The 20,833-nt window shown below is 40.7% G+C and overlaps 2 protein-coding genes across 4 annotated transcripts in view; one reads left to right on the top strand and one right to left on the bottom strand.

Annotated features, from left to right (window-relative positions):
• Nucleotides 1-2: 2 nt before the first annotated feature.
• On the bottom strand, nt 3-3,149 carry LOC123591861 (sterile alpha motif domain-containing protein 1-like). Its single transcript, XM_045466497.1, has 2 exons — nt 2,604-3,149; nt 3-23 (listed from the first exon to the last, which is right to left on the bottom strand). Exons 1-2 carry the CDS (start codon nt 3,147-3,149, stop codon nt 3-5), a joined length of 567 nt encoding a protein of 188 aa, XP_045322453.1.
• The window catches only part of R3HDM2 (R3H domain containing 2), a 165,027-nt gene continuing 146,803 nt past the window's right edge, over nt 2,610-20,833 (top strand). For all 3 annotated transcript variants that reach the window (XM_045465101.1, XM_045465103.1, XM_045465098.1), the window contains exon 1: nt 2,610-2,744. The gene's annotated coding sequence lies outside the window, so the exon portion shown is untranslated. The remainder of the gene's footprint in view (nt 2,745-20,833) is intronic.

Below are 20,833 nucleotides of genomic sequence, written 5' to 3'. Positions count from 1 at the left end.
GATCAATAGCCTTGCTGGGAAGCCTGGAGGAAAAGGGAGAGATGAGAGGTTTTTAGGCTGAGTGTTAAAGGGTGACTGACTCTCAAACAAGAGGGGTCATTGGCATGACACTTCCTGTCACTGTTGTGGGGATAATTGAGAGTTATATTTTCCTTTGCCTGGTCCTTCTCAAAGCCCCATGCCCCTTTTCTCCCTCCCTGAGGTTCATAATGCAGAATCCTTTGTTAGTCCTTCCCACCCCTATCCCGTTAGGTTTTACCCAGCTGGGATCCAGATTAGCCAGTATGAAGGTTAAGGCAAAGGAGGGGAAGTGTTCCAGCCAGGTCTTCTGTGTCCTCAGTGGGAAGTCTGAAGGTGGGAATGGGGCTTGAGTGCTAGATTTACTCACCCTTTGGGGATTTGTCTGTTTAGGAAGAGAAATTTTGAGATTTCTCAGAATCCCTGGTCCTCCAAAGGTCCTGACCAGTGGCTCTCCAGGGAAGGGCCTGTGTCCCCACAGCAGGGATTTACCTGGCAGGAATGGTGGGTAGAGTTAGGAAGATAGATTTTTTTAAAAACTAGATGACCTTGGTCAAAATTCTGTCTCTTCCTTTTATTAGTGGCGTGACTTTGGGCAAGTTTCTTGACTTCTCTTGCTTTAGTTTTTTCATTGCAGAAGTGGGAAAAATGGTTACCCATGATACCAAAATCCAAAAAAACCCATAATCCTTTTTTTTTTTTTTTTGATAACTCATATGGTGACTAAGTCTGACCTGAACACAAGGGAGGTTATCTATGATCTTTTTATTTTTTATTTTTTTAATTTTTTTCAACGTTTATTTATTTTTGGGACAGAGAGAGACAGAGCATGAACGGGGGGAGGGGCAGAGAGAGAGGGAGACACAGAATCGGAAACAGGCTCCAGGCTCTGAGCCATCAGCCCAGAGCCCGACGTGGGGCTTGAACTCACGGACCGCGAGATTGTGACCTGGCTGAAGTCGGACGCTTAACCGACTGCGCCACCCAGGCGCCCCACTATGATCTTTTTAAAAAGTGTACTGAGACTATACATTTTTACTCCAAAAATATTGATTCTGGGATCCTACTCCTAGGGGTGTTGTGTAATATATAGCATATGTATCATTTTACCCTTTTAAAACTTGAAATTTTCTGAATTCTGAAACATGTCTGGCCCAATAGATTTTGAATACAGGATTATAGATCTGTAATGATTATCTCAGAGCCTTCAGATTTAAATAATTTTGTAAAAACACTTACACTGGCTGTCACATAGCAAGTGCTTAATAAAAGTTTATTGTTTCTGCTATGTAGGTTTGTTTGTGGACCAGAGTAACCTGTACCTCTAGATGTGCTGAAGAAATTCTGCCACTATTAGCCCTTCTGGACTCTTCTTTCCTAGAAGCCACGCCCCCAATCACCATCTGCAGTGCAGTAACTTTTCAAGTCATATCTGTTGCTTACCATTATATTACTAGCATTGCACATAGTGCCTGATCTATGATATAGGTGTTTAAAGGTGTGGAAATTCCCTCCCCCCAAGTTTTATTGAGAGATAATTGCTACGCATCACTGTACATGTTTAAGGCACACAGCATATAACTTCTCTGTAGCTTACTCAATCTCCCTCACCTCTAAGAGCTAATTGCTCCTTCTGGTGCCTCCATAGCACATTGAACCTATCTCTATAGCACACACATGGTACTATAATTATTTGATTATTATTCTTTTTGCCTACTGCAGTTCTTGTGACATAGTAAATATTTAATGGTCGAATTCTATCACCGTAAGACTACAATGCTTCTCGGAGGGAATTGGTCAGTAAATGATCCAAATACATCTAATCAATAACTAAATTGATTTGCCTAGAACAGACAGAATGGGGGAGGTTGCAACTTCAAATGACTCTTAAGGAAAAGAACTCTATCTTGAAAGGAGGTGGTAAGTGATTTTAATAGGACGGACTTAAAACTGCTTTACGTAGAGTTACGTTTTTACATCTGGAAAAAATGGACATTCACCTACTACATCTTTGTCCATTTATACCATAAACATTTATTGCACATATTGGGTGCAAGATTTACTCTCCTAAGTGAAAGGCTATTTTGACAGTGCTCTGTACACTTAAATTACTTTACAGTAATTAGTATTATGTTTTAATCTTGGGTGAATCTGACAGGCTTGATGGATTTAAGGTGGACTGAGGATCGCAGTGGATCTGGATTGCCGGCTTGAGACACAGGTAACGCGGAGAGAGCGAGAGAGAGAGCGAGCGAGCGAGCGGACGTGAGTGCCGGGGAGGAGAACGCGAGGGCAGGCTGGGTGGGTGACCAGGTAGGGGGCGTCTGCAGCGGTGGAAAGGGGCACAGAGAAGCGGGGACGCGCGGGGCGCAGGACGCGCTGACGATTACGCTAGACGTGGTGACGTAGCGCGCAGGCCGCAGCGGGGGGCGGACTCTGGGCCTTTCTTCCCCTTCTGATTTTCCCCCTCCCCCCTTTTCTCCCTTTCCGGGTTTGGTTCCCCCCTTTTCTCCCCCTCTCCCCCTTCCTTCCCAAGCCCCTTTCCCCTCCCCCGCCCCAGTCCCCCCTGCTCCCCCGCCCCGGGCCCCGGGGAAACCCCCGCCGAGAAGAGCCCGCCCCCAGAAGCGCGCCGCCGCCGGCCGTCGGGGCCGAGCCGCAGCCGAGCGGCCGTGGGCCCGGGCGGCGGGCGGAGACGCGGGCGCCCTCCCTGCTACGGCCCGCGTGAGGTGAGGCCACCTCCCGGCCGAGGGGGCGGGCGGCGCGGGCTGCCCGTGGGGAGGGGGCGTGGCGGCCGCGCGGGCTGGCGGGCGGAGGCCCCTGGCCTGGGTTCCCCGCGCTGGAGCTATCCGGGCCTGGGGGCGGTGGGTCAAGGCCGGAACCCACCGTGAAGGACGGCCCTGAGGCCCGAGACGCCCCGAGTGTGCGCGGGGAGCCCAGGCGAGAAGCGGAGGAGTGGGGGGCGCGGGGAGGGCGGGGGGCTGGCGCCACCTGTGGCCTGTGAGGTGGGAGCTAAAAACTGTTGCGCCCTTGTAGTGCCTTGGGGTGACTAGCTCCATGTGTTTCTTGGGTCTCCGTTTTCCTTCGAGCGTTGGAAAAATGGGAGGGAAAGGTGTTGGAGCGTTTCGAATCATGCTGGTGTCCGAGTTGTTGGAGCACTGGGCTCCGACTAGGAACATACAGGGAGATGTTTCTGGAGCTTAAAAGTTGGGCCTACATTAGGCTCATAACTCACCCTTGAGCTTTTTAAAACTCTTCCTGATTTTGGTAACTCCACAGAGTATTCATTCAATGAATCGTTCTTGGATGAGGATGAGACATGTTTTCCAGGTTTATCGAGAAATAATTGACATACATTATTGTGTATGTTTAAGACACACAACATTATGGTTTGATTTACGTGTATTGTGAAATGACTATCGAAATAGGTTCAGCCAACATCCATCATCTCGTATAGATACGATAAAAAGAAAAAGATAAAAAGTGTTTTTTTCTCCTTGTGATGAGAACTCAGGATTTACTCTATTAACAACTTTCCTGTATATCTCATAGAAGTGGCAACCATAGTCTTCAGGTACATTACATCCCTAGTACTTGAGTATCTTGTAACTGAAAATTTGTGCCTTTTGATCACCTTCCTAGAATTCCTCCTCATTGTACACTCTGCTTCTGGTAACCCACAAGTCTGATCTCTTTTTCGATGACTTTGGTGTGTGTGTATTTAATTCTACATATAAGTGATATCATACAGTATTTGTCTTTGATTTTAAGTGCCTTCCAGGTCTACCCATGTTGTCACTTATTTTTTATGGCCGACTAATATTTCCATTATATATATATATATATATATATATGTATATATCACCCAACTTTATTCATCCATCCGTGGACACTTAAGTTGTTGGTGTGGGAAAATTTAAATTCAGATCCCAGTTGGATGAATGTTCTTGTATACATTTTTTTCAAATAGACTTAACTGAAATTGAGAAGCCTGAATCCTGTCTGATGGTGGTAGGCAACATGGAGACTGAAGAAGGAGGTGACAGGTTCCACTTAAGGAGTGTCACACATTCCTAACATTTTATTGTATTTTTGGATAGTCAAATTGGCAAATTAATTGTTAGTGGATCCTCTTTATTTCTCATGTATTTTTTCCATTTCCTTCTTCCAATATTTCCTTTTTTCTATCAAGAAAAAAGGAAATATTTTTGTCTATCAAGACAAAAATGATTTAAATTGGGGTGCAAAGTAGTAGGTTAGTTAATTCAGTTCACTTTTTAGTTGTGTTTTCTTCCCTCATTGCTGATCCCAGAGGTTGAAAGGACAGAGAATCTGTGATGCCTGATGAACTGTTAGCAAAAGTTAAATTTCAGAGTTGCAGTTCCAGCTGTCTTTGTGTCCACTGTAAGATCTATATTATAGATCTCCGCAATTTAAAACAAAATTTTAAAAATTTACATATGTAAAAATAGGGTGTCTGATATTTTTTAATGGAAAAGAGTCTGAAGAGGAAATAGCTTCCTTGCTTTTCAGAATAAAAACCAAAGACTTTGCAAATGTCTTTAAAGCCCTGGATCTGTAACCCTCTCCCCCCAGCCCCCCTCCTGTGCTCTCCTGGCTGTTCTTGAGCACACCAGGCTCACTTCTGCCTCAGGGGCTATGCACTTACTCCCCAGACCTTCCTGGATTACTGTTTCTTTTTACAACTGCATTGCTTTGTCCCCTCACCTCCTTCAGGTCTTTATTCAACTGTCACTCAAACAGTGACATTTCCTTGGCTTGATAAATTGCAAAGCAACACCCCCCCCCCCCCCCCCCCGCTATTTACATAACTCCTATCCCACTTCTCTGCTTTATTTTCCTCCTTACCACTTAGCAACCTATAACATACTTTATGTTTGGTCTCCCCTGCTAGAAAGTAAACTTAATAAGGGTAGATCATCTTGTTAATTGCTGTGTCCTCAGCACTTAGCATAGCACTTGACATGCATTGGGTGCTCAACAAGTCTCTCCTAGTCCTGAATTTCTGGTCATGATTGGTTGTCCTTGGAGGTGTGGAATTCATTTTCACTAGGATTTTGTGAGGTACTCCTTGGAAGAATTTGAGATCCTTTTTCTGTCATTTCTTGCCACATTTCTCATCTTGTGCTTTCAGGTCATTGAATAAAAGCACTTCGAAGGCAGAGAGGATGGAGTATGGGGGATTTTTGTATTGGTCCTAGAGGAAGATTGTCTCAGATCTCATGTGACTAGAATTTTTACCTGCTGTTTCAGGCTCTTCCCTTGATGTTTGTTCACTTTCCTGATCAGACAACTATCACTGTCCTTACCTCTTTGGCCTCAGGGTGCTGAACAGGCTGGTTCCCCTTTGAATTTTTCAGTAGCCTGAAGATATTAATATTTATAGCATGGGTTGTATGGGTAATATTTTTCCTCCATTCATGTGGAGCCAGTTGAGCTCAAAAACTAAGATACCTTTCTCTAACAATGATGGAGTGGTCGGTTTCCGGGGAACATCGTATCCTTTTTTCCCACAAATCCTTTTTTGGGGGCATTTTTAGCAACTAAATTCTGTATTAAGTCTGAAGATAAACGGAGCAGGCCTCCTGAATTCTGTGGATTATCCCTCATTATTTTTTCCTTTCTCATTTCTTGATTGGTGCATTTGTTACCTTCTCTGGCTAGAGTGGCCTAGATGAGGTTTCTCTTTGGGGCAGTGCTGACCACTTTTCTCTGGCTTAGGAAGGCAAAGGGGGTGAGATAGTGCTTTTAACACTTTGTGGGAAAGCTGGTGGCAAAGCCTAAAGTTTTTGCTTACACCTTTGCCAGGACATTGAAAGCTGCCAGGCCTATGAGAGAACAGTTTGTGGTAGGGTGGAAGAACTGGGGATCTTTATCTATTGGACTGGATGAAGTTCTGATATGAATGTAAAGAATTAACAACATCAGAAGTATAATAGTAGTTCTTATTTTGTGAATGATTTCTGACGTAATCTAGGCAGATTGAGAAGCACTTCCACCAAACTTCTGTTGCCCCCCTTTAAATCCTTTTCACAAAGTTTCTAGGAAGTCTTTGTGATACTCCAGAGATAACTTAAACATCTCTGTGCCATGTTGTCACCTCTTGCAGATAATACTGAGTACTGACAGTGTTTCAGTGTCAATAATGGTTTGGCAATGGTTTCTGAATGACGCGGTGCTTATTCCTGTGCCACATCTCTTCATAACCCAAGGAAAGCTTTTAAGAAAAAGCACATTTTGAGGAAGGGATAATAAGTGTTGCATTTTGGTTGCATGATCTCAGGAAGTGCAGAGGAATTTTGTGAAACTGTGTGTGTGTGTGTGTGTGTGTGTGTGTGTTGTTTTTTTTTTTTTAAAGGTTTTTCTTTGCCTCCTTGTAAGACTGGATAAGGGACTCTGAGTGTCCCTGTGTGGATTGTGCTGCCAACTTACAAGTAGGAAAAATAACTGGACTCATGGCTTGAATGTGTGTGCATGAATACAGTTGGTGGGTCTAATTTTAGAGACCTTCTTCATACACAGTGGCTTTAGTATTTTCCTCCAGCTGTATCCTTCTTACTCTCTGTGTAGAAAACATTTCTCTGACTAGTCTTTTAGTGGTTGGTTAACTTTTGTTCTTACCATGATTGCTGGTTTGGCAGTGTAGCAGGTGTTCCATCTTCCCAGTGAAGTTACTCTGTCCATTCCTTCCTAACTTTGAGTTTATTTCTGAAAACAGAGATGGAAAAGATATCTTAACCTTGATCAGTTTTAACTCCTTTTTGAGTTCCTTTAGATTTCCTTAGCATATATCTGCTTTCTCCAACACTTAAAATTGATATTGAAATCTCTCTTAATTACAATAGTCTGTGGTGATTTCATCATTTTTCACTTGGGAGGTATGAAAGGCTAGATTCTGGTATGCTTCTTAATTGCAGGTGTCCTTGCTACTTTTCAGCAGGCAGGGTCTCTTATGAGTTGGTCATTGGTTTGAGCCTATACTGGGAAAGCGATTTCAGCTTTCTAGTTTTGACAGTAAGTTTCCCAGGGTGCTTTCCTGTGCTTAAAACAAAACAAAACAAACAAACAAACAAAAAAACTTACCAAATTGGGCACCCCAGCTAGAGATGAGAGAAAAGGTGCAAAAGCCTCAGGTGGTTATGTCTCCCCATAGTCAAAACACTTTTGGTATCTTTAAAGGACTCATTCTGTTCCTGTTTGTTAACCACAGAAGCATCAAAAATCTTTCTTTCCCTTTAATTACTTGCTTATTTGTCACACTCTGACTTTTCTAAATTGTCAAAGACTTCGATTTTTCCTGGGAAATAATTTGCAGGCGTTTTTGGGTATTTTCTTAGGGGAAAAAAAATGAAGCTAAATTGTTAAATGTTCCTGTAAGGTCTCTTCTCTGAGACCAGTGTTCTGATTCTTCTATTTTTCCAAGATGTTAATAGTATATTTTACTGCCTCTTTTTTTTTTTTTTCCCTCATTGAAGATCTTTTGCAAGCAAGTAAAAACTATAGTTTGGTACCCATACAGTTACTCAGAGGTCCTGAAAGATTTCAGCTTAAGTCCTTATCCTATAGAGCTAGAAATGTAAGAATAAATGAAGTATTCACAGGGTTTAAAAGAACTCATTTATTTCTCGTAGGTATTTGTTGATTGTGAGTCTGTAGTGGAGAAATAAAAAGCTGGTCAAATTTTAGTCAATTCTATCTAGACCTTTTGGAGGTAATTTTGCTCCCATTATTTTATATATGCTTGTCTAATGTACAGAATAGAGATAGAGGGTTTTAACTTCATTAACTAGTTTCCTTTGCCACTTGGTCTGTTACCTTCCTTGCGGATGCTTTTGATATATTTCATGTTGATAACATTTGTGTTACAGTGTTTATTATTAATACTGATCAAAACCATATCTGCAAAGCACTTTTGTCTTTCCTAAAAGCTCATTGGACCTTAAAGTGGTGGCAACATTTATATTAAAAGACTAAATTTTCCAAGTAATGTAGTTCATATTTTTTGTGGAGGCAGAGTTTTTGTTGCATATGTCTGTTGTAAGAATTTATGTATGATTTTGGTATGTGAGCAGCATTGTGGGCATTAGGTAATTCTTTGTCCCTTGGAGAACTGGGTGGATTAGAGTTGTAAAAGCTTCTGGGGCGTCTGAGTGGCTCAGTCTGTTAAGTGTCTGACTCTTGATTTCGGCTCAGATCATGGTCTCACAGTTTGTGATCACAGCACATCAAGCTCTGTGCTGCCAGGGCGGAGCCTGCTTGGGATTCTCTCCCTCTCTCTCTGCCTCTTCCCCACTCATACTTGCTCTCTTTGCTCTCAAAATAAATAAGCATTAAAAAAAAAAAGATTTGTTAAAGTTTCTATAAGCTTCCTAACAGAGAATTAAGAAGAAAGTAATCAAGGCAGTGACAATCCAAACTTAATAATGAATGCATTTGAAATACATTTTCTCCCCATGCTCACAAATTGTTCCTTTTCCTTACTCTTCCTTTGTGATTCTGTGTGAAAAGGGAGGAAGAAATTGTAGGACAGTAACCAGCTGATAACATCCAGGAAACAGTGCAGTATGGATAGGTAGCAGGTGAATGTCTGCCCAAGTGCTCACTTAGTGTTTCTAATGCTCTTGGTGGAGGCAGTTCCCAGCAGCCATCAACGATTTGTGGGAAGAACATGGTAGACCTTGTTAAGTGTAATGGACCCCTTTTCATCCTTATTTTATTCCACTGTTCTGCAGCATTTGTCACTGTTGACCCCTCTCTTGAAATGTTTCAGTGACACTAATTTCTTTTCCAGTTGCATTCCTGGGTCTTTTTCTCCTGCCCATCCCTTAGTGTGTGTTTTCCTTAAGATTTCTGTTGTATTCTGCCTCTCTTCCTCTGGTTCTTAAACCTTAATGGCATAAATATCTCTTGGAGAATTTGTTAAGAATGTGGCTTATAGGGGCCACTGCGCTGGGTGGCTCAGTTGGTTAGGTGTCCAACTTCGGCTCAGGTCATGATCTCGCAGTTCGTGAGTTCAAGCCCTGCATCAGGCTCTGTGCTGATAGCACAGAGCCCGGAGCCTGCTTACGATTCTGTGTCTTCCTCTCTCTCTCTGCCCCTCCCATGCTTCAGCTGTGTCTCTCTCTCTCAAAAATAAATAATCATTACCAAAAAAATTTAAAAAGGAAAAAAGAAAATGTCTTAAAAAAAAAAAAAAAAAAGAATGTGGCTTACAAAAGCCTTCATGATCTGGCCCCTGCTAGCTTCTCTGACCTACCTTGTACCACACTTTCCTGTTCTTCCTATGCTCCAGCCATAGTGGCTTTTTTCTGCCCCAGGGCCTTTGTACTTGTAATTCTTTTTGCCTGAACTGCTGTTCGCCCAGATCTTCACCTGCCTTACTTCTCTTCTCATTATTCAGGTCTCAGCTCAAATGCTTCTTCCTCCATAGTCTTTCCCAGACCACCTTATCCAGAATAATTAATCTCCCCTTTTGTGCTTTAGCACATTCCTTTCTTTCATTATCTCTATAGCACTTACCACTATTTTAAATTATCTTGTTTGTTTTCTTGTCTGTAGTCTGGTTCACACCTAGAACTTAAACCCTATGAAAACAGGGATCTTATTTGTATTCTAACTGCTATATTCCTAGTGCCTAGAATAGTCACTCAGTACACATTTATTGATTGAGTGAATGAATGAATGAATGAATGAAATGTAGATTCTTGTGTCTTATCTCCAGAGATTTTGATTTAGTGGGCTTGGGATGGAGCCAAGGAATTTATTATTTTTGTTTGTTTAAAAAAATATTTTTTAATGTTTATTTATTTTTGAGAGAGAGAGAGAGAGAGACAGAGTGTGAGCGGGGGAGGGGCAGAGAGAGAGGGAGACACAACTCCAAGCAGGCTCTGGGCTCTGTGCTGTCAGCACAGAGCCTGAAGCGAGGCTGGGACTCATGAACCACAAGGTCATGACCTGAGCTGAAGGGGGACACTTAACTGACTGAACCACCCAGGCACCCCTAAGGAATTTATACTTTAACAGAAATTCCAAGTGTTTCTGATGTCTCTGGTCAGTTGTCTTGGATGACATTTAGAAAACCCTTGCTGTACACAGTCAGTCAGTTTAATCCATCCTGATGGCTTCACTTGTGTCTGTTACTATAAGCTGCAACTTACGAGTCTATCTCCAGTTCTGATCCCTCGCCTGAGCTCTGGGCTCATTTCTTCAGTTCTCTTGAACATCTCCACTTGATGGTTACCTAGCATCTCAGATTCAACATGACTAAAACAAAAATAATTTTACCATGGAAATTTTTTCTTCAGAGTTCTTTTTTTTTCTGTTAATGATATCACCTAGGTGCATAAGCCAGAAACCTTGATGTTACACTCCAGTCCTTACTCTAACACTCAGTCATGATAAAGTTATGTAGACTTTTCTCCTCAGTCTGTCTTGAATCCTTCCATTTCTCTTCATCAACATTGCCACTTTATTAATTCAGGAGACCATCATCTCTCATCTGGATAACTGTGATGGGCTTTAACTGGCCTTCCTGTCCTAGCGTTGCTCCCTTGCTCCTTCTGATCTTTCATTTAGTTCTGTACCCTTCAGCCAAAGAAAACTAAAATCTGTTTTCTGTTGCTTACAACCTTTTAGTATCTTCTTTTTGCTCCCAGTACAAAGGCTAGGCTTTTTTTTTTTTTTTTTAAACCTGGGTGTTTTAACCTCATCTGCTGCAAATTTTGCTGTAGTTCTTTGCTTTCAGGGTTAGGCATCAGTTACAGATGAATTACTTGTTCTTTCACCCTCCTCGTTCTCTCACCTTGCTGCCTTGGATATACTCCCCTGAATGCCTCTCTTCCCCCAAAACAACAAAAACAGAAACTATCACTGATTTAGGTATCATGTTCTGGAACCCTTTCAGGGCATCCTAAACCTCTCATTTTGTCTGCCTCTTTTGAACGAGTTTCTACAGAGCTGGGTTCCCCTTTGTCTTTACCTTAACCATATTTCTCTCTATATATCTCATTCTGAGTTTCTGCTCACACTGAAATTAAATTTGCTAGGATCGTGATCTCTACTGTGCCAAAAGAGCTCTCTAGAACATGTGATTTTTGTCTTATTCCTCTACTGACTATAAGGAAGAGAAGCAAAGAAAGAAACTAGATGATTTCAAGCATATGTTCTAGAGGTGTGTGTTCTAGATTGTGATTTTGCCAGTTGTTTTGCCTCTCCTAGCTAATATCGTAACCAAGAGAAATCATTGTTTGAGTCTTGATTTGGACCAGAGCTATACTAAGCCCAATAACTGAAATCCTGAACCAAAGTTTTGCTCTCATTGCTTGTACCATCAAAGATTTACCTTTTCTATTACCATAGTATCTTCAGACTTATATTATGTATACCCCTTTCCAATCTTCTTATTTTCCCTTCATAGTTATTTGGTTTAAAATTTATTCTTTGTGTTTTATCTCCATCCTATCAGTGTCTTTGGTTATGAAGTCAAAATAGGGATTTTTACTTGTAGTATTTTCCTTATATGGTAGTGCAGATCTTTTTGAATGAATGCGATGGCTGAAAAATTACACGTATTTGACCAGTGAGATAGTACTATTGAAAGAATACAGACTTGTTTGGTTTCTGTGTAGGCTTTATGAGAAGTAAAATCAGAGCCACTGCTTAAATGAATTTTTAACCCTGTTTGAAGTTCTCTGATGTTTTTCTGAGTTTAATGTCATTGATTCCACTGAATCAGTGTCTTTATATGTAGAATGGAGTTGATGGTCTGTATCCTTTAGGGTAGAGGAAAACTTTTGGTGGTGTCTCTTAAGGTTAAGTAAGTAATGCTTTTTGATGTATCTATTGATTTAAAATGTAAATGCTTGAGACTGACGCTGCATTTAATGGATTCTTAAGCTAGCTTCAATATTTTACTCACCTACAGTTAGCTAGTAATATGGAAGAGGGACAAAGAAGTGTCTGCAGATATTAACGAGCACATTTTCCATGTAGCTGGTTGTATTTACAGCCAGTGGCCATAGTAAGCAAGGATAGCCTACCTCACAGAAGGACAGTCTGTATTAAACACGATCAAATTACTAGTCTAAATATTGTTCTCCAACGCTGTTAAATAACACAACAGTATTGAAGTTAATATTGGCCAAGAGAAAATGGTGCTTTATTTCTGTGTGCTCTGTTTTCTTCCATTTTCTTCCTTTTTTTCTCTTTGGAATTAACATTGTTTTCATAATTGCTTTTCCTCTTGGTTTCTTATAGGTTGGGAAATGGCAGTTGTCTTTTCAATTTAGTGGACTGGCTGGATCCAGGCATAGGATCTACTCAAATCCATAATGTGTTCTAGGCCATGAGGTTCTGTTTTCTCTGTTTCATCTTGTCCTTTATTGTTGACTTGTGTTTTGCTCAGTGCCCACAGTAAGGGCATTCGGCCACATGAGGACCCCTGAAAAGCTGATAGATTTTCAATGAAGAATGACAGGAACTCACTTGCTACTGTTTCGTTTTACCAACCCAGTTTTTTTCACAGTCTTGTTATCTAACTGCTTAGGTGTACTACAAGCCTATCATATAGCATTAGCTTAAAAATCAGAGAAACTGTCCGTTTATTATTAGTTTGTGTTTAAAATAAGTGGTGCCTATGTTTTTCTTCCTAGAATAGTTCTTTGTTAGAACATCTTCCCTTAGCTTCTGATCCTTCTGTATTTTTATAATAGAAGGAGGGATCTTCAAGTGAGGTTTATAGAACTGCTTCCAAAGTAATACCTAACATCAAGAAAATTTATGAAGAGACCAACTCATTCATTCACTCAGATGTTTATTTAAAGTGCCTGTTTGTTAGATACTGTGTTATATGCCAAAGATACCAAAAAAAAAAAAAAAAAAAAGTGACACTGCCCCTATCCTCAAGAAGCTCATGTTTTATTTTTTTTTGAAAGTTTACTTATTTTATTTTGAGAGAGTGTGAGTGAGCAGAGGAAGGGTAGAGAGAGAGGGAGACAAAAGATCCCAAGCAGGCTCTGCACTGCCAGCACAAGCCCAATGCGGAGCTCAAACTCACGAACCATGAGATCATGACCTAAGCCAAAATCAAGAGTTGGGCACTTAACCAGTTGAGCTTCCAGGTGCCTCAATTTTTTTAAATTGAAAAAAAAATTTATTTATTTTTTTTAATTAGAAAACAAAATTTAAGTTTATTTAATTTGTGAGAGAGAGAGAGCACTCACACTGGAGGGGGAAAGAGAGAAAATCCCAAGCAGGCTCTGCACTGTCAGTGTGGAGCCTGACATGGGGCTCAAACCCATGAACTGCAAGACCATGACTGAAGCAAAATCAAGAGTTGGACTCTTAACCGACTGAGCCACCCTGGCTCCCCAAATTAAAAAAAAATTTTTTTTAAATGTTTGTTGATTCGTTTTGAGAGAGAGAGTGAACGAGCAGGGGAAGGGTGGAGAAAGAGGAAGGGAGAATCCCAAGCAGGCTCTGCACCATCAGCGTGGAGCCTGACGCAGGGCTCAATCTCATGAAACTGTGAGATCATGACCTGATCCAAAATCAAGAGTCAACCGCTTAACTGACTTAGCCACCCATGTGCCCCGGAGCTCATGTTTTATTATAGATTCCAAAAAAATACAGTTAACCCTTGAACAACATAGGGCACCCAGCCCCACACATGGTCAAAAAGCCATCTATAACTTTCGACTCCCCAAAACTTAACTACTAATAGCTCGCTGTTTACTTGAAGCCTGACAAATAGTCGATTAACACATATTTTGCATGTTATAGTATTATATACTGTATTCTTATGATGAAGCAAATTAGAGAAAAGAAAATGTTATTAGTAAAATCATAAGGAAGAGAAAATACATTTATGGTAATGCACCATGTTTATTGAAAATATTCACATATAAGTGGACCAGTGTAGTTCAAACCCGTGTTGTTCAAGGGTCAACTGTACATAAGCTGTAAAGTTACAAGTGTTACAAGATGGTGGTAAAATGTAATAGGAAAGGAAGGAGGAGGGATGGTTAACTCTAAGTGACAGGATCAGATTCAACTTTTTAGAGAAGGTAAAATTTGAATGGAGTCTCAATGGATTCTTTCATTTAACCAGCATACGGATAGCTACAATATTAGGTTCTAAGAGTATAAAAGAACAAAGAGCTTAGACAGGCCCATCAGTGATAATGCAGCCTGATAGAACGCTGAGCTTAAAGGAATGTACAAGGTGCTTTGGAAGCACAATGGAGATCTGGAAAGACTTCCTGTCAGAAGGTAATGTTCCAGCTGAATCTTGAAGGACTGGTAAGAGTTAGCCAGGTGGAAAAGTATGGGGAAGAGAGTTTTGGGGAGGAACTGTGTGTATAAAGAGTGGAGGTATAAAGCAAAGCAGCATGATGCATTTGACACACTGCAAGGAGCAGGATGTGCCTACACATGGGATGCTTGTGGGGATTAGTCAGAGAAGAGGCTAGTGAGGTAGGTAGGGGCCTGATCTTGAAGGCCTTCAATAAGCCAAAAAGTTTACATTTTGTCTTAAACTATGAAAACTATTGAAGGGCTTTTTTTGAAGATCACTGTGACAATGTGGGAACTGGGTTGGAAAATAGACTGGAATCAGGGATCCAGTTTAAGGGTAGTCAAAATAATCCAGGTTAGAAATAGGCCTAGGGGCACCTGGGTGGCTCAGTCGGTTGAGCGTCCAACCTCAGCTTAGGTCATGATCTCCCAGTCGTGGGTTTGAGCCCTGTGTCAGGCTCTATGCTGACAGCTCGGAGCCTGGGGCCTGCTTTGGATTGTGTCTCCCTCTCTCTGCCCCTTCCCCACTCATGCTCTGTCTCTGTTTCTCCTAAAAATAAAAAATAAAACATTAAAAAGAAGAAAAAGAAATAGGCTCCATAGTGGTTCTACAAGTACACAGGGATGAACAGATTGAAGAGCTATTTAGGAGGTAGACTCAGACCTGGAGGGGGTGTGTGTGTGTGTGTGTGTGTGTGTGTGTGTGTGTCTGTCTGTCCGCGCGCACGCATGCACGCTTGCATGCGCATGAGTGACCAAGCAAGAGAACTAGAATGAGAGAGAATGAATAGTGGTAATTAAGAGGGATGAGCTCTTGGATGACTCCTGGTTTTCTGGGTTCCATACCAGGGTGGATGGTGACATTATTTATGAGTTAGGGAATACAGAAAGTTGTATGTCTAGAAATACAGGTAAATTTATTTTGGACTGGAAGGAAGTTAGGTGTACTGGTTTGGAGTTGGAGAGAGAATTTGAGGCTGGAGAGACATTGTGAGTCAACTGTGTATATATGCTGCAGTTGAAGTGAAATGTTGGGTCATCTAAGGATCATGTTGAGACTGAAGAGCTGAACGCTGAGGAGAGAACCTTGGAGAAACTGACAGTTAAAGGTGTGACTGGTGGCAGTGGAGTCTTGGAAGAAAATTGTGGAGGTCAGGAGGTAAATGGAAAACCAATAAAATGTGTGTGATAGGACCTTAGAGAAGAGAGTTTGAAGGTGGAGGAAGGCGAAGTCATGTTAAGTGAGGTAGAAAGGTCAAGTATGATAAAGACAGAAAAGAACTTAATGGATTTGGCATTCAGGTCATTGGTGACATCAGTGAAAATAGGGTCACTGGAGTGATGAGAGCAGAGGCCAAATCACATTGGATTGAGGAATAAATAGAAGGTGGGAAAATAAAGGCAAATAAGTCCTGTTTTTCAAGATGATTGCAGAGGGGTGGAGACAGAGAATAGTAGGGAACGTGGGGTTCAAGGAAAAGTTTTTTAAGATGACAGATTTGAGCATATTTATATGTTTGGTGAATGAGCAAGACCATAGAGAGTGGTAATAATGGAGGGAAGTCCTGGAGTACGTAGAGAAGATGAAATCCAGAACAGAGGTAGAATTATTATTTCCTTCATTAAGATGGAGGGAAAAGGTCAAGAAAGGTGTGGGGGCAAATGTTTGGTGTCTGAACAAAGGAATTTGAGGGTCTTAGGTCCGTACTGTTCCTTGTGATGTAAACTTATCCTTTTGGGTTAGGGATCTGATGTGTAAAATGGGGGCCGTGAGCAGAGCCAACTCTGAATAGCTTTTGAGAGGGTAGGAGGGATAGCTGACTAGGGAGGGGTCTTGTATGGCTGGCTAGGCAGGCAAAGGTAGGGGAGGTGGTGTGAGGGCCGGAAGGCATTTCAAGTAGATAGAATAACCTGAGCAAAGACCTAGTATTAAAGGATATTGTATGGGGCGCCTGGGTGGCGCAGTCGGTTAAGCATCCGACTTCAGCCGGGTCACGATCTCGCGGTCCGTGAGTTCGAGCCCCGCGTCAGGCTCTGGGCTGATGGCTCAGAGCCTGGAGCCTGTTTCCGATTCTGTGTCTCCCTCTCTCTCTGCCCCTCCCCCGTTCATGCTCTGTCTCTCTCTGTCCCAAAAATAAATAAACGTTGAAAAAAAATTTTTTTTAAAGGATATTGTATGTATGGAGATGTAGCACTATTTTGAATAGCTGGAGAGAATATATAGAGACCCTGATTTTATGGTAGGCTTTAAGAGTTGTGTTAAGCAATTTGGGATATTTTGAGGGAAAGAGAAACCTCTGAAGATTTTTTTTTTTTAATTTTTTTTTTTCCAACGTTTATTCATTTTTGGGACAGAGAGAGACAGAGCATGAACGGGGGAGGGGCAGAGAGAGAGGGAGACACAGAATCGGAAACAGGCTCCAGGCTCTGAGCCATCAGCCCAGAGCCCGACGCGGGGCTCGAACTCACGGACCGCGAGATCGTGACCTGGCTGAAGTTGGACGCTCAACCGACTGCGCCACCCAGGCGCCCCTGAAGATTTTAATCAGAGAAACAGAATGTTTTACAAAAGTAACTGGTAGCAATTTAGAGAAATACTTACAAGGGATTTAGAGTAGAGTGGGAAACACTTGTTAGGAAGCTGGTGTGGTAGTCCATACAGAAGATGTTGAAATCTGGGTAGACCAAGGTATGCTGGGTAAAAAACAAAACCCAGCTCTCAATAGCTTGAAATAAGTTTATTTCTCATTCACACTACACATCCATCAGGGGTAGGTCAGAGGCTTTCCTGTATTCAGGAATACAGGCCAACAGAACAGTTATCATCAAGAACATAGCTGGTTGCTCTGATGGAGGCCAAAAAAAAAAAGAAAAAAAAGCTCTGGAGGTCTTGCTCCACTAACTGAATTCTTTGCCCAGAAGTGGTGGGAGTGGGGAAAGGTAGGAGCTGAGAAGATCAGATGGGTCAAGGAGATGGTGCTAGAATTTGGAAATTGGTTAAATGTGAGAGGTGAGGGAAGGAATTGTGAATAAATGACTCTCAGTTTCTGTCCTGGGTGACTGGGTGGTATTGTTAACTGAAATAAGAAAGGGCTTTAGGGGCACCTAAATATATAAAGCAAATATTATTAGACCTAAAGGAAGAAATAGGAGTACAATAATAAGGGACTTTAATACCTCACTTTCTTCAAGGGTAGAATATCCAGGCAGAAAATCAATAAAGAAACATTCCCATGAATGACATGGTAGACCAGATGGACTTAACAGGCATACACAGAACATTCCATCCCAAATCAACAGAAAAAACATTCTTCTCAAGTGCTCATGGAACATTCTTCAGGGTAGATAATATGTTAAGCCACAGAACATATCTTAATAAATTTAAGATTGAAATCATATCAAGATCTTTCCTGGCTACAATGGTAGGAAACTAGAAATCAATTACAAGAAGAAACCTGGAAAATTCACAAATATGTAGAGATAAACAACATACTATTGAACAGGCATTGGATCAGAGAAGAAATCAAAAGAGAAAAAAATACAAGAGACAAATGAAAATGGAAATACCAACATACAAAATACTATCCCTATGGGATGTAGCAAAAGTAGTTCTAAAAGAGAAGTTCATAGTGATAAATGCCTACATTAAGAATCAAGAGAGATGTCAAGTAAACAACCTAACTTTATACCTCAAGAAACTAGAAAAAGAAAGAACTAAGCCTAAAGTTATAGAAGGAAGGAAATAAAGATCAGAGCAGACATAAGTGAACTAGAGACTAAAATGATGATGGATGAAATCAATGAAACAAAGTGGGTTGTTTGAAAAAAACAGACAAATCTTCAGTTACGCTCCCCAAGAAGAAAAGAGAGAGGACTCAAAATCAGAAATGAAAGAGGAGATGTTATAACTGATACTGCAGAAAAACAAAGGATTCCAAGAGATCCTACAAACAGTTTATATTCCAACAAATTGCACAACCTGGAAGAAATGGATAAATTCCTGGGAACATACATACTACTGAGAGTGAATCATGAATAAATAGAAAATCTGAACAGACCCATTTCTAGTGAAGAGTTTGAACCAGTAATCAAAAATCTCCCAAGAAACAAAACTCCAGGACCTGAAGGCTTCACTGGTGAGTTCCGTGAAATATTTAAAGTAGAATTAATACCAATCTTTCTCAGACTATTCAAAAAAATAGGAGGGAACACTTCTAAACTTATTCTCTGAGGCCAACCTAACCCTGATACCAGAGTCAGGCAAGGGAACTGTAAGAAAATAAAATTTCAGACCAACATCCCCAAAGAACACATATGTAAAAATCCTCAACAAAATATTAGCAAACCTAATTCAACAGTATATTAAAAGAATCATATACTGTAATCAAGTGGGATTTATTCCAGGGATACAAGGATGGTTCAACAGCTGTAAATCAGTGTGGTATACCACTTTAACAAAATGAAAGCTAAAAAACATGATCATCTTAAAACAAAACATGATCGTCTCAATAGATGCAGAAAAAGCATTTGTCAAAATTTAGCATCCATTAATGATAAAAACTCAATAAAGTAGATACAGAGAGAATGCATCTCAACATAATGAAGGCCATATATTACAAGCCCACAGCTTACATGGTACTCAACAGTGAATAGCTGAAAGTTTTTCTTTGCCACTTTTATTCAGCATGGAATTGGAAGTCCTAACTGGAGCAGTTGAGCAAGAAAAAGAAAAGGCATCTAACTCAGAAAGGAAGAAGTGAAAATGTCATTGTATGCAGATGATGTGATATTATATATAGAAGACCCTAAACACCAAAAAAAAAAGAATAAATGAATTCTGTAAAATTACAGGATACAAAATCAATATACAAAAATCAATTATGTTTTGTACACTGATAATGAACTATCAGAAAGAGATGCTAAGAGGGGTGCCTAGCTGGCTCAGTCAGTTAAGCATCTGACTCTTGATTTTGGCTCAGGTCATGATTTCACAATTCACGGGTTCGAATCCCATGTTGGGTTCCCTGCTGATGGTGCGCAGCCTGCTCTGGATTCTCTTTCTCTCCTTCTCTCTCTGACCCTCCCTTATTTGCACTCTCAAAATAAACTTGATTTTTTAATTTTTTAAGTGTTTATTTTTGAAGAGAGAGAGCATGTGAGCAGGGAAGGGGCAGAGCGAGAGGGGGACAGAGGATCTGAAGTAGGCTCTGTGCTGGCAGTGGAGAACCTACCACAGGGCTCGAACTCACAAACTGTGGGATCATGACCTGAGCTGAAGTTGGGTGCTTAACTGACTGAGCCACCCAGGCACCCTCAAAATAAATAAACTTAAAAAGTATATATTAAGAAAATAGTCCAAAAAAAGAAAAAAGAAAGAAAAGAGTCTTATTTACAATTGCATCAAAAAGAATAAAATACCTAGGAATAAATTTAGCCAAGGATGTGAAGGGTCTCTACACTGAATACAGTAAGATGTTGATGAAATAAATTGAAGATACAAATAAATGGAAAGATATTCTCTGTTCATGGATTGGAAGAATTAATATTGTTAATATGTCCATACTACCTAAAGCAATCTAAAGATTCAGTTCAATTGCTACCCAAATTCCAGTGGTATTTTTCATGGAGATAGAACAATCCTAAAATTTGTATGGAACCACAAAAGACCCCAAATAACCAAAGCAGTCTTGAGAAAGAAAAACAAAACTGGAGTCATCACACTTTTTTTTTTTTAAGTTTGTTTTGAGAGAGAAAAAGTACGAGTGGGGGGAGGGGCAGAGAGAGGGAGAGAGAGAGGGAATCCCAAGCAGGCTCCACCTGGGCTCAGACCCACAAACCATGAGATGATGACCTGAGCTGAAGTCAGATGCTTAACCAATTGAGCCACCCAGGAGCCCTTGCATCACACTTCTTGACTTCAAACTATATAGCAAAGCTATAATAATCAAAACAGTATGGTAACAGCATGAAAATGGTCATATAGATTGATGGAACAGATTAGAGAGCCCAGAAACAAACCCAGGCATATATGGTCAATAAATTTATGACACAGGAACCAAGAATATATAATAGGGAAGGACAGTCTTTTCAGTGTTGGGTAGACTGGACAACCGTCTTCTACCATATGTAAATATAAATGAAAAATGAATTAAAGACTTGGAAACAGACCTGAAGCCATAAAACCCTTAGAGGAAAACATTGGCAGTAAGCTCCTTGACTTCTGTATTGGGGATGAGTTTTTTGGATTTGACACCAAAAACAAAGGTACCAAAAGCAAAAATATACAAGTGGAACTACATCTAACTAAAAAGCTTTTGCATGCAGGCGCATGGCTGGCTCACTTGGTAGAGCATGAGACTCTCGATCTTCCGGTCTTGAGCTTAAGCCTCATGCTGGATGTAGAGATTACTTAAAAAATAAAAAAATAAAAAATAAAAAGCTTTTTGCACAGTAAGGGAAACTCAATAAAATGAATGATCTGGTAGAAAAAAATTAGCAAATCATA

This window comes from Leopardus geoffroyi, chromosome B4 (assembly GCF_018350155.1).
Source record: "Leopardus geoffroyi isolate Oge1 chromosome B4, O.geoffroyi_Oge1_pat1.0, whole genome shotgun sequence".
Taxonomy (NCBI): Eukaryota; Metazoa; Chordata; class Mammalia; order Carnivora; family Felidae; genus Leopardus; species Leopardus geoffroyi.
The sequence above is the reverse complement of the archived record's forward strand: the minus strand, read 5'-3'. Positions and strand labels throughout refer to the sequence as shown.